This window comes from Dendropsophus ebraccatus, chromosome 8, assembly GCF_027789765.1.
Source record: "Dendropsophus ebraccatus isolate aDenEbr1 chromosome 8, aDenEbr1.pat, whole genome shotgun sequence".
NCBI lineage: Eukaryota > Metazoa > Chordata > Amphibia > Anura > Hylidae > Dendropsophus > Dendropsophus ebraccatus.
In genome coordinates this window covers 7,810,186-7,824,328 of record NC_091461.1, presented here as the reverse complement: position 1 = coordinate 7,824,328, position 14,143 = coordinate 7,810,186, and the positions used below count along the sequence as shown (strand labels likewise).

The 14,143-nt window shown below is 48.5% G+C and overlaps 1 protein-coding gene across 11 annotated transcripts in view; it reads right to left on the bottom strand.

Moving 5' to 3' along the window:
- Window positions 1-14,143, bottom strand: part of ABLIM1 (actin binding LIM protein 1) — a 179,601-nt gene that overhangs the window by 71,030 nt on the left and 94,428 nt on the right. For 10 of the 11 annotated variants that reach the window (XM_069979728.1, XM_069979722.1, XM_069979729.1 and 7 more), the window contains 3 exons: window positions 13,507-13,641; window positions 1,883-2,066; window positions 1,620-1,732 (listed from right to left, as the gene is read on the bottom strand). In XM_069979728.1, coding sequence (XP_069835829.1) covers window positions 1,620-1,732; window positions 1,883-2,066; window positions 13,507-13,641 — 432 coding nt within the window. Of the gene's footprint in view, window positions 1-1,619; window positions 1,733-1,882; window positions 2,067-8,534; window positions 8,638-13,506; window positions 13,642-14,143 lie in introns of those variants that run through there. The other variant, XM_069979733.1, reaches the window with a different exon arrangement.

Below are 14,143 nucleotides of genomic sequence, written 5' to 3'. Positions count from 1 at the left end.
CAGACAAGGTGAGGAGCACCAGGCAGCAGACAAGAAGAGGAGCACCAGGCAGCAGACAAGGAGAGGAGCACCAGGCAGCAGACAAGGGGAGGAGCACCAGGCAGCAGACAAGGAGAGGAGCACTAGGCAGCAGACAAGGGGAGGATCACCAGGTATCAGACAAGAAGAGGAGCACCAGGCAGCAGACAAGAAGAGGAGCACCAGGCAGCAGACAAGAGGAGGAGCACCAGGAAGCAGACAATAGGAGGAGCACCAGGCAGCAGACAAGGGGAGGAGCACCAGGCAGCAGACAAGGGGAGGAGCACCAGGCAGCAGACAAGGGGCGGAGCACCAAGCAGCAGACAAGAAGAGGATCACCAGGCAGCAGACAAGGGGAGGAGCACCAGGCAGCAGACAAGGGGAGGATTACCAGGCAGCAGAAAAGGGGAGGAGCACCAGGCAGCAGACAAGGGAAGGAGCACCAGGCAGCAGACAAGGGGAGGAGCACCAGGCAGCAGACAAGGGGAGGAGCACCAGGTATCAGACAAGGAGAGGAGCACCAGGCAGCAGACAAAAAGAGGAGCACCAGGCAGCAGACAAGGGAAGGAGCACCAGGCAGCAGACAAGGAGAGGAGCACCAGGCAGCAGACAAGGAGAGGAGCACCAGGCAGCAGACAAAGGGAGGAGCACCAGGTATCAGACAAGGAGAGGAGCACCAGGCATCAGACAAGGAGAGGAGCACTAGGTATCAGACAAGGAGGAGCACCAGGCAGCAGACAAGGAGAGGAGCACCAGGCAGCAGACAAGGTGAGGAGCACCAGGCAGCAGACAAGGAGAGGAGCACCAGGCAGCAGACAAGGAGAGGAGCACAAGGCAGCAGACAAGGGGAGGAGCACCAGGCAGCAGACAAGGGGAGGAGCACCAGGCAGCAGACAAGGGGAGGAGCACCAGGTATCAGACAAGGAGAGGAGCACTAGGTATCAGACAAGGAGAGGAGCACCAGGCAGCAGACAAGGGGCAGAGCACAAGGCAGCAGACAACAGGAGGAGCACCAGGCAGCAGACAACAGGAGGAGCACCAGGCAGCAGACAACAGGAGCACCAGGCAGCAGACAACAGGAGGAGCACCAGGCAGCAGACAACAGGAGCACCAGGCAGCAGACAACAGGAGGAGCACCAGGCAGCAGATAACAGGAGGAACACCAGGCAGCAGACAACAGGAGGAGCAGCAGCAGACAGGCAGTTGACAAGTGCAGGAAGGGAAATTGAACAAAGAACAATCATTAAGAGAACCAATGAGACAGCGTTTTTATCTGAAAACTGTTTGAACTTTTGGACAATATTCAGATGGCAGATCATTATTCTATGGGAACTCTTTCAGGAAAAATTATTTACAGAATATGCCTAGAAGGAATGTTCATCCTTTGCATTGATCATTTTTGGGCAGCCTGAGCAACGGCCACGGCCAATATGGATGGATGTGTATGGCCGTGATGGTTGATGAGAGGATTTATTGTATAACCTGATTATCCCTAGTGTACGGCCACCTTAGTCTGCAGGTTAGTGTGCAGTATTCCTCAGATCTCTCCTGCAGGAGGCGCCCTGTAACTGTCCCATCATACGGACTGAGGGGGCACTTACTGCTGGGTGCACACAACTCCTTGGATCCGGGAGACATTGGTTGGGCAGCACACTCTTGGCACAGGCAGTCTCTCCCATTGAACGTCACTCTATCTCCGGGTGGGAATGGACGTCTAACAGAGAGAAGACAACAAGATGAGATGAATGCTATCCCTTCTGTATATCAGAGAATAGACAATATTGCACCTTCTTGATCTCGCCTAGACTTACACAGACACCGGTTTACGTTACTCTAGTGTCATTGCGATGGGTGACGGACTTACTTGCAGACGGTGCAGGCGAAGCAGGCAGGGTGGTACGTCTTTCCCAGCGCCGTCACCACTTCTCCCTCCACGAACTCTCCACAGCCGCTACACTGCGTCCCGTACATGCGCTGGTAATCTATCGTGCACAGGTACTCCCCGTTCTTGATGAAGAAACCGCCCTGAGCCAAGTCACAGCCGCAAACTGCAGGAAAGAAAGAAGAAAGTGCAGAAGGTGAGAAAACCGATGGCTGCAGAACAAAGTCATCGAAAGAGACAAGGCGACAACTGCTGTACAGAGAACCTAGTGTGTGCGGGTGGTTGTCACATCCCACCCCCCACTGGTAGGAGCTCCGCACATCACACAATAATCAGGAGCTCCCATAGATCACATAGGCAGGCTGTCATATCATGCAATGGCTGAGCAGGCAGGCGGGGGTTAATGCGGCAGCAGGTCACTACGCAGGATTTGGCAGGATGGCGGCCAAGTGTTTTGGTGGCAGCGTGCAGCCAGGTAGACACAGATGGGGGGGGTTTAGTCCGAGCCCAAGGGGTTTGGCAGCAGGTACTGGAGTAAAGGTTTGCTTTGTGTAACACCAGGAAATTGCGCCATATGTTTACTGACGTACGGCAGACGCTGCAGAACCGGCTCCGTATGACTGACGGGACCCGACACCTACACATTGTCTATTCTACATATGCTGTGCAGGGAAATGCAGGATACTGCTCTCTGTTATCAGCCACTGGGGAAAAGCTGAGGTATTAACATACATATAATGCTCCAGTACTGATATAACCTCCAGACATTACATCCTATGTGACTGATATCAGCCGCTCCTCCTATAAAGCTCCAGCACTGATATAACCTCCTATTACATCATATGTGACTGATATCAGCCGCTCCTCTTATAACGCTCCAGTACTGATATAACCTCCAGACATTACATCATATGTGACTGATATCAGCCGCTCCTCTTATAACGCTCCAGTACTGATATAACCTCCAGACATTACATCATATGTGACTGATATCAGCCGCTCCTCTTATAACACTCCAGTACTGATATAACCTCCTATTACATCACATGTGACTGATATCAGCGGCTCCTCTTATAACGCTCCAGCACTGATAAAACCTCCTATTACATCATATGTGACTGATAACAGCCGCTCCTCTTATAACGCTCCAGTACTGATATAACCAGAGACATTACATCATATGTGACTGATATCAGCCGCTCCTCTTATAACGCTCCAGCACTGATATAACCTCCTATTACATCATATGTGACTGATATCAGCCGCTCCATACTTACAGAATAAGGGCAGATACTGAGACCTCCGGGTGACTTCTCTCTCTATATGTGCCCCCAGTAGACGCAGTATGGAGCTCTGTATATTGGGGATCAGAGGTCGCCCTCGTTGTTCCTGCTGCCCTCCTGGTATCCTCTGCACTTCCTACCTATGATCCTGGTACACAGGCCGCTCAGCATCACTTATTATTCTTCATCTACCACAAACTTCATTTCCCACCAATGTTCTTCATACTATCAGACTCAGTAAACCGCATGTAAATAACAGCAGAACGCTTGGCGCGGCGCCATCCTCCACCGTCCCCTGAGAACTCAATTAATTTGCCACAATTAAAAACAAAAAAGGCTGAAAATGCCAGAAGAGGCGGATAACAAAGCACAAGGGCCCGGCTCCTGTATGGTACAACAATGGCTCCCTATGTACCCCGACCCTGTGCAATCTGCATGAAGCTCAGTCACTGAGTAAGGAATACTCTGCAGGTGCTTGCTGTCAGTGAATGAAAACACATTTGTATTCAAAGGCTTATGGTTTATTACAGCTGTGTCCCCTCAGCCAGCTATAGAATAGTTCTGTAAATGTATAGTAGTAATAATTAGCTTGCTGAGCGGGCGGGTCCTTCCTGATATGATGTCAGAGCTGTACAGAAGCTCTCAGCCAATTAGATGCCACCTCCCCCCCCCCCCCCCCCATCACAGACAGTAACTGCAGCTGCATCCCCCTCCTCCAATTACACTGTTTGCTTTGCATGGAGATTGCTGGAAGAAGAGTTATACTTTAGCCCGTCTTATAGCAATACATTGTAACAACCTATGAGAACAGAGGGATTTGTGTTTCCATTGTGTTTAGGTCACATAGGATATAACTGCAACAACCCCTCAGCTGTGAGAAGCACGAGGCAATCTTGCATAGTATTATTGTAGATGTCGGCCATGCCGTCCTGGGCTTTAGGCTAATAGTGCAATCTACACTGATACATTAAAACAAATCTTCAGCTGTGAGAAACATTGGGTCAGAATTAAAGAGGGTGTCAGATTATTGTCGCCACAAGTATGGTCATCCAGCTTTCCCAGTCTCCTGAACAATGATGGCCATTGGCGACTATGAGACGTCTTCTCGGGATCATTGTCGGGATTTTCCTTCCCTGGATTTGACATCTCTCATCTCCTCCGCCATTAGATCAGATTGTCCTGCACAGGTTTAGCAGCTGCCAGACGACCATCTCTGGATTAATTCTTAACTGTTGAGTGTTTATGAGCAGAAGAGGGCGGCTGGTGGCAGCAAGGTTCCTGGAGAACCACTAATCCCAGCATCTCACGTCAGGTCACCAGGAAACCGATCCCTGCTGTGACAATCAGACTAACAGGGCTGGCCCACTTCTCTGCAAGGAAGACCTGCGGATCTGGGCCGCTCTCTGTTTGAATATTTTAGGCCACGCTCAAATTTACAACTTTTTATGTTGTGTGTGGGGGAAACCAATTTTATTGTTGAAATTTGGTGTCAGGTAACGTGCATTGTGCATTGGGAATAACCTGTACAGGTTACTACATACAAGGCAGTGTTTCCTAAATTACAAAACTACCACTCCCAACATACTGGAGAGCTAAAGAGTCACTGGTGGTAGAGCAGATTCCCTTCTGTTACATGAGTCTGTACAACCCTGACCCATTCAGCCATAAGGGAAGATGCGGGAAAACTAACAGCTTTATTCTCAGTAACGCTACACAACACTATGCAGTGTTAAACCCCTTTAAGAGAGAGAGATAACCTCAACCCACGCCGAGGACTAAGAGATTCACAGAGCAGGACAGTATGCACAAAAGCCACAGAAGCTAGGAACTGATCCAGATAAAGCAAAGTTGCGCAAAGCCTAGGAACTCTATTTTGCAGCGCAGTTGTCAGCAGGGAACCCTCAGCATTGCGCTCATCCCAGGTAACAAGGTCTGGGGGCTGGGTCACCATCTAGGACGGTTCAGCCAAATCTAGTGGGCATAAGGTGGTGTGAAGACTAACATAAGGTCAATACATGGGCACAGGTGTTGTTGTTGTTGTTCTTCTTCTAAGTATTCTTCTATCTCATCCTCCAACATCCCGGCAGAGCACAGTACTACTTGGGTTGAGACTCTCACGATATCCTCCTCTGCTACTCTACTTCTTTGTATTACTCAGCACGCTACCCAGTCAGCACAACTGTATCCTACACTGCATTCCTATTGCAGATTTGGTTGCTGTATTGTCAAGTAATTATCTACAAGTGTTATCAAGTGTATTATCTAGTGCTTTATTAAGGGAACTATCAAGTGTAACTTGTCTTGTCCATGCACAGCTGTATGTCTTGCTGCACACAAGTACCTGCCAAGTAAAACCAAGCTATTTATGGTAAAGAGACTCTGTGATTCTTCGCCTTACACTGACACAGCAGGAGGACTCTGTATATACTAGAGGAGGAGGAGGACTCTGTATATACTGGAGGAGGAGGAGGATTCTGTATATACTGAAGGAGGAGGAGGAGCAGGACTCTGTATATACTGGAGGAGGAGGACTCTGTATATACTGGAGGAGGAGGAGGATTCTGTATATACTGGAGGAGGAGGAGGATTCTGTATATACTGGATGAGGAGGAGGACTCTGTATATACTGGAGGAGGAGGAGAACTCTGTATATACTGGAGGAGGAGGACTCTGTATATACTGGAGGAGGAGGACTCTGTATATACTGGAGGAGGAGGACTCTGTATATACTGGAGGAGGAGGAGGAGGACTCTGTATATACTGGAGGAGGAGGACTCTGTATATACTGGAGGAGGAGGAGGATTCTGTATATACTGGAGGAGGAGGAGGATTCTGTATATACTGGATGAGGAGGAGGACTCTGTATATACTGGAGGAGGAGGAGAACTCTGTATATACTGGAGGAGGAGGACTCTGTATATACTGGAGGAGGAGGACTCTGTATATACTGGAGGAGGAGGACTCTGTATATACTGGAGGAGGAGGAGGAGGACTCTGTATATACTGGAGGAGGAGGAGGACTCTGTATATACTGGAGGAGGAGGAGGACTCTGTATATACTGGAGGAGGAAGAGGACTGTATATACTGGACGAGAAGGAAGACTCTGTATATACTGAAGGAGGAGGACTCTGTATATACTGGAGGAGGAGGAGGAGGACTCTGTATATACTGGAGGAGGAGGAGGAGGACTCTGTATATACTGGAGGAGGAGGAGGACTCTGTATATACTGGAGGAGGAGGAGGACTCTGTATATACTGGAGGAGGAGGACTCTGTATATACTGGAGGAGGAGGAGGAGGACTCTGTATATACTGGAGGAGGAGGAGGACTCTGTATATACTGAAGGAGGAGGAGGAGGAGGACTCTGTATATACTGGAGGAGGAGGACTCTGTATATATACTGGAGGAGGAGGACTCTGTATATATACTGGAGGAGGAGGAGGAGGAGGAGGACTCTGTATATACTGAAGGAGGAGGAGGAGGAGGACTCTGTATATACTGGAGGAGGAGGACTCTGTATATATACTGGAGGAGGAGGAGGAGGAGGAGGAGGACTCTGTATATACTGAAGGAGGAGGAGGAGGAGGACTCTGTATATACTGGAGGAGGAGGAGGACTCTGTATATACTGGACACTTCCTGATTCTGCTGAAACGTTCTTAAAGTTTTACTATAAAAATGTTCTCAAAAGAAGAAAGCACCACATGCGGCCTCCAGGGGTCAGTACAGTCGCCTGCGGAGCCCATCAACCCACATGACACTGTGGCCCCCGGGGCCCACCACTGCCGGCCACTACACAGACCAAGGATCTATAATAACGGGGACCCCAGAGGGAAGACAGGAGGAGGGTGGAGGGTGGGGGTGACCCTCAACTAGAGGCCAGAAATAATTATGTGTATAACCGCTGTATCTCAGCCGGGGGGCAGTGTACTTAACTACTGTATCTCAGTCAGTTGACAGTGTATCTAACTGTTGTACCTCATCCAGATGATGGTGTATATAACCACTGTATCTCAGCTGAAGATGGTGTATATATCTACTGTATCTCAGCCAGGTGACAGTGTACATGACTACTGTATCTCAGCCAGGTGACAGTGTATATAAGTGCTGTATGATGTATCGCAGCCAGAGTATGGTGTATATAAGTGCTGTATCTCAGCCATACAGTAGTGTATATAACTGATGTATCTCAGCCAGGCAATGGTGTATATACCTGCTATAACTAATGGTACTTTTACATGGAGTGATAATTCACCCGATCGCACGGTTAACGATTTTGAAAGAACAATGTTTTTTTTATAACGATCAGCGTTTAGACGGAACGATACATCGTATGGAAAAATCGTTTTGCGATCGCTTAAGCCTATCTCACACATAGGTGAAAACGTTGAAAGACTGTTTACACTGAACGATCTGCGACTTTTTTGCGAACGACCAACGCTTATGATTTGAGAACTTGTTGAAAGATCAAAATGAACGATTTCTCGCTCTTCGCTTGATCGTTCGCTGCGTTTACACGTACAATTATCGTTTGGATTCGATTGTTATCGTGCAAATACGAACGATAAATCGTTCCATGTGAAAGGACCATTAGTCCTGTGTTAGAGAATCTAATTTCTGAATCAGAGCTGTGTGATGACGTATCTCAGCCATATGCCAGCTGTGTGATGACGTATCTCAGCCATATCCCAGCTGTGTGATGACGTATCTCAGCCATATCCCAGCTGTGTGATGACGTATCTCAGCCATATCCCAGCTGTGTGATGACGTATCTCAGCCATATCCCAGCTGTGTGATGACGTATCTCAGCCATATCCCAGCTGTGTGATGACGTATCTCAGCCATATCCCAGCTGTGTGATGACGTATCTCAGCCATATCCCAGCTGTGTGATGACGTATCTCAGCCATATCCCAGCTGTGTGATGGTGTATCTCAGCCATATCCCAGCTGTGTGATGGTGTATCTCAGCCATATCCCAGCTGTGTGATGGTGTATCTCAGTCATATCCCAGCTGTGTGATGGCGTATCTCAGTCATATCCCAGCTGTGTGATGGCGTATCTCAGCCATATCCCAGCTGTGTGATGACGTATCTCAGCCATATCCCAGCTGTGTGATGGTGTATCTCAGCCATATCCCAGCTGTGTGATGGTGTATCTCAGCCATATCCCAGCTGTGTGATGGCGTATCTCAGCCGTATGACCCAGGACACGGTAGGAATCTTGGTGTCGCTCTCCTTGCAGACATCCTGACTGGATTTCCACCATGTCATTAATAATGGATGCCGCCAGTAACCGGAGCGGCGCGCTCTTCCTCGTGAATCCAAGGTCAGCGCTCTCCAGGATCAGATACCTGAAAAGGCTCCGGAGGACAATCACTCCTCATCTCCTGGAAGGAGCCGCCATTATTCCTGGGACTGATGGGACAGACGATTCCCCTCAGGGACAGGTATAGCGGCGTCTTATAGTCAGGTTCTCTCTGTTGCCCATAGCAACCAATCACAGCTCAGCTCTCAGCTCTCATATTGCTGTGGTAAAGTGAGAGCTGAGCTGTGATAGGTTGCTATGGACGATGGAGAGAATCTGATGTCTGGGTCCTAGAGACCACATACTGGTAATGTAGCATCACTATATATATCATCAATATATCCTGCTGCACTCTGAAATCCTCTGCGCTGCTGTGAGAACTGTGAGGACAGGACACTTTGGATGCCTTCACGGCCGAATACAAAGTCACATGACAGGAAGGTAAACAGGTCCAGAGAACGGCCGCCCACCCAGCACATGAGATGTTATGTAACATACAGAGCCCGGGGCAACACGCTACACACTGGTATCACACGGAATAGGATTAGATACAGCATCACACAGGATAGGATTAGATACAGCATCACACAGGATAGGATTAGATACAGCATCACACAGGATAGGATTAGATACAGCACCACACAGGATAGGATTAGATACAGCATCACACGGGATAAGATTAGATACAGCATCACATAGCATAGGATTAGATACAGCATCACACAGGATAGGATTAGATACAGCATCACATAGAATAGGATTAGATACAGCATCACACAGGATAGGATTAGATACAGCATCACACAGGATAGGATTAGATACAGCATCACACGGGATAGGATTAGATACTATGGCACAGCAGAATGTATCACACAGGAAAGGATTAGATACCTTGGCACAGCAGAATGTATCACACAGGATAGGATTAGATACCTTGGCACAGCAGAATGTATCACACAGGATAGGATTAGCTACAGCATCACACAAGAAAGTATTAGCAAACTTCATCACACATGACAGGGCTAGATAGTGAGGCTCAGCACAAAGTATTACACATAACAGACTTAGATACACAGCTTAGCAGACATGACATACACACATATATATATATATATATATATATATATATATACACTGTCAGCCAATAATATTGCAAATGATAAGCCTAGATACACTGTCAGCAGGTAATATCGCACACGACAGGCTTAGATACACTGTCAGCAGGTAATATCGCACATGACAGGCTTAGATACTCTGTCAGCAGGTAATATTACACGACAGGCTTACATACACTGTCAGCAGGTAATATCGCACATGGAAGGCTTAGATACACTGTCAGCAGATAATATACTGTCAGCAGGTAATATCGCACATGACAGGCTTAGATATACTGTCAGCAGATAATATCGCACGTGACAGGCTTAGATACACTGTTAGCAGGTAATATCACACACGACAGGCTTAGATACACTGTCAGGAGGTAATATCGCACATGGCAGGCTTAGATACACTGTCAGCAGGTAATATTACACGACAGGCTTACATACACTGTCAGCAGGTAATATCGCACATGGAAGGCTTAGATACACTGTCAGCAGATAATATCGCACATGACAGGCTTAGATACACTGTCAGCAGGTAATATCACACACGACAGGCTTAGATACACTGTCAGCAGGTAATATTACACATAACAGGCTTAGATACACTATCAGCAGGTAATATCTCACATGGCAGGCTTAGATACACTGTCAGCAGATAATATCGCACATGACAGGCTTAGATACACTGTCAGCAGGTAATATCACAAATGACAGGCTTAGATACACTGTCAGCAGGTAATATCACACATGACAGGCTTAGATACACTGTAAGCAGGTAATATCACACATGACAGGCTTAGATACACTGTAAGCAGGTAATATCACACATGACAGGTTTAGATACATGTTACTGCCCCAGCTCACACGTTATTTAGCTGCCTATAGATGAAGACGTATGCAGTATGAGACAAAGCATTGTGCAATAGTCACACATACAATTAGTTTATAGTTGAAGAGACAAACCCCATCCACACACAGCTCTGCTACACCGAGCACACTGCACCCCACAAATCACCTCTAAGAAGCTACAATGCACCCTGCAAAACTACAACACGGGTTACTACATAATACTGTACAGAGGTAGCAGAGCTGGACTCCCGGATAACAGAGTGGTAACTCTGCAGTCCTATGTAACAGCACACATAACACAGTGATAACTCTGCAGTCCTATGTAACAGCACACATAACACAGTGATAACTCTGCAGTCCTATGTAACAGCACACATAACAGTGATAACTCTGCAGTCCTATGTAACACCACAGATAACACAGTGATATCTCTGAGTACAGATAATGTAGTAGATGTCACCTGCAGTCCTATGTAACACCACAGATAACACAGTGATATCTCTGAGTACAGATAATGTAGTATGTCACCTGCAGTCCTATGTAACAGCACAGATAACACAGTGATATCTCTGAGTACAGATAATGTAGTAGATGTCACCTGCAGTCCTATGTAACACCGCAGATAACACAGTAATATCTCTGAGTACAGATAATGTAGTAGATGTCACCTGCAGTCCTATGTAACAGCACAGATAACACAGTGATATCTCTGAGTACAGATAATGTAGTAGATGTCTCCTGCAGTCCTATGTAACATCACACATAAATAAAGATAATCCAATAATGACAACCTCAGCTCTGCTACATCTGTGATATAATTGCTATATTGCACTGACCTCCTGGTTCCTGTATGAGGATCAGTAATGTGCAGCAGTCTCGGTTCTGATCAGTAATGTGCAGCAGTCTCGCAGATACTCAGAGAACTACAAGTGGTCTCTGTTATCAGCAGCTGCAGGGTCACGTTATCAGGGGGAGCTGTCACAGGACGCACAATGGTGATTATACTGACTGCCTGCTCTGGTGTAAGGAGGTGATGAGAGGTTTAGGTATTGGAGCCCCTCCTAACCCCTGCACCCATCATGGGACCCCTGCACCCATCACTGGACCTGCACCCATCACTGGACCTCTGCACCCATCATGGGACCCTGCACCCATCACTGGACCCCTGCAGCCATCACTGGACCCCTGCAGCCATCACTGGACCCCTGCACCCATCACCGGACCCCTGCACCCATCACTAGACCTCTGCACCCATCATGGGACCCTGCATCCATCACCGGACCCCTGCACCCATCACTGGACCCCTGCACCCATCACTAGACCTCTGCACCCATCATGGGACCCTGCATCCATCACCGGACCCCTGCACCCATCACTGGACCCCTGCACCCATCACTGGACCCCTGCACCCATCACTGGACCCCTGCACCCATCACCGGATCCTTGCACCCATCACTGGACCCTGCACCCATCACCGGATCCTGCACCCATCACTGGACCCCTGCACCCATCACTGGACCCCTGCACCCATCACTGGACCCCTTCACCCATCACCGGATCCCTGCACCCATCACCGGATCCCTGCACCCATCACTGGACCTCTGCACCCATCGCTGGACCTCTGCACCCAACATGGGACCCCTGCACCCATCACCGGTTCCCTGCACCCATCACCGGATCCCTGCACCCGTCACTGGACCCCTGCACCAATCACTGGACCTCTGCACCCATCATGGGACCCTGAATCCATCACCGGAGCCCTGCACCCATCACCGGAGCCCTGCACCCATCACCGGAGCCCTGCACCCATCACCGGACCCCTGCACCCATCGCCGGACCCCTGCACCCATCGCCGGACCCCTGCACCCATCGCCAGACCCCTGCACCCATCACCAAATCCCTGCACTGATCTGTCAGATAATCTCTCTGTGTAAAGGCACCCTTAGGGCCCTATTCCACGGGCCGATCAATAATGTAAACTTTACCTTACTTAAGAAAGCTGCTGCTCCACCCTCAACTACTGCCCCACCCCCGACCACTGCCCAGACCCCAAAACTACTGCCACACCGCTAAACTACTGCCACACTGCAAAACTACTGCCACACCTCGAAACTAATCCCACACCTCCAAACTACTGCCACACCTCTAAACTACTGCCACACCTCCAAACTACTGCCACACCGCTAAACTACTGCCACACCTCCAAACTACTGCCACACCTCCAAACTACTGCCACACCTCCAAACTACTGCCACACCGCTAAACTACTGCCACACCGCTAAACTACTACCACACCTCCAAACTACTGCCACATTGCTAAACTACTGCCACACCTCCAAAATACTACCACACCTCCAAAATACTACCACACCACTAAACTACTGCCACACCTACAAAATACTGCCACACCACTAAACTACTGCCACACCTACAAAATACTGCCACACCACTAAACTACTGCCACACCTCTAACTACTGCCAGACTTCTAAATTCATGTCACACCTCCAAACTACTGCCACGCCGCTAAACTACTGTCACACCCCAAAACTACTGTCACACCCCAAAACTACTATCACACCCCAAAACTACTGCCACACCTCCAAACTAATGCCACACCTCCAAAATACTGCCACACCACTAAACTAATACCACACCTCCAAATTACTGCCACACCTCCAAAATACTACCACACCTCCAAACTACTACCACACCTCCAAACTACTACCACACCTCCAAATTACTACCACACCTCCAAATTACTACCACACCTCCAAACTACTACCACACCTCCAAACTACTACCACACCTCCAAATTACTACCACACCTCCAAACTACTGTCACACCTCCAAACTGCTGCCACACCTCCAAAATACTGCCACACCTCTAACTACTGCCAGACTTCTAAATTCATGTCACACCTCTAAACTAACTTCTGCCCAATCCCCTAAACTACTGCCCCCCCCCCTCCCCGTGGACCAATATTGAAACTTTAGCTATCATCCTGATAACATTGTGCACGTCACACATATAACACACACTGTCTATCATGGACGTCGGTCTCTACCTTTGCATATGAAGCACTTGATATGGAAATGCTTGGACTGGACACGTAGCACCTCGCCTTTGCATGGCTCCCCACATTTATGGCAGCGGATGATGGGCTTCTCTGTAGATTGGCCGGGGTCCTGAGAGTGGGCGACTGGAAGAGAGAGAGAGACACAGAGGGGGTCACTGAATGTTCCCAAATCCCACCAGTATTACGCAGCACTGTGAATAATTGGGGTCTTACAGAGGAGTCGTACAGCCCCACATGGAGCACCTCCAGCTCACACACACACAGTGACCCTGAGCAAAAGACTGACTCTTATATATAGGTATGTTGGTAGATTTCAGTGTGTTTAGCTGACCGTGTAGTGTACATGGGGGGGTCACCGGCCTTCAAGGGTTAATGGCCCTTTAAATGGACTGGCGCTCAGGTGGTTCTGGTGAGTGACACTTCAGGACAAGAGTCCATTGTCTCGGCACAGTGTTGAGGTTCATTACTCAGACTCCGTAATTAAAATGCAGCGACCGCACACGGATCAGGTTTCAGGCTCAATATTTCTGCTTGTCGGAGAAAGACGATCCGACCTGAAACCGGAGGAATTCATAAAATATTATAATAAAGACAAAAATCCTACAGAATCCATCACCGAGCATAA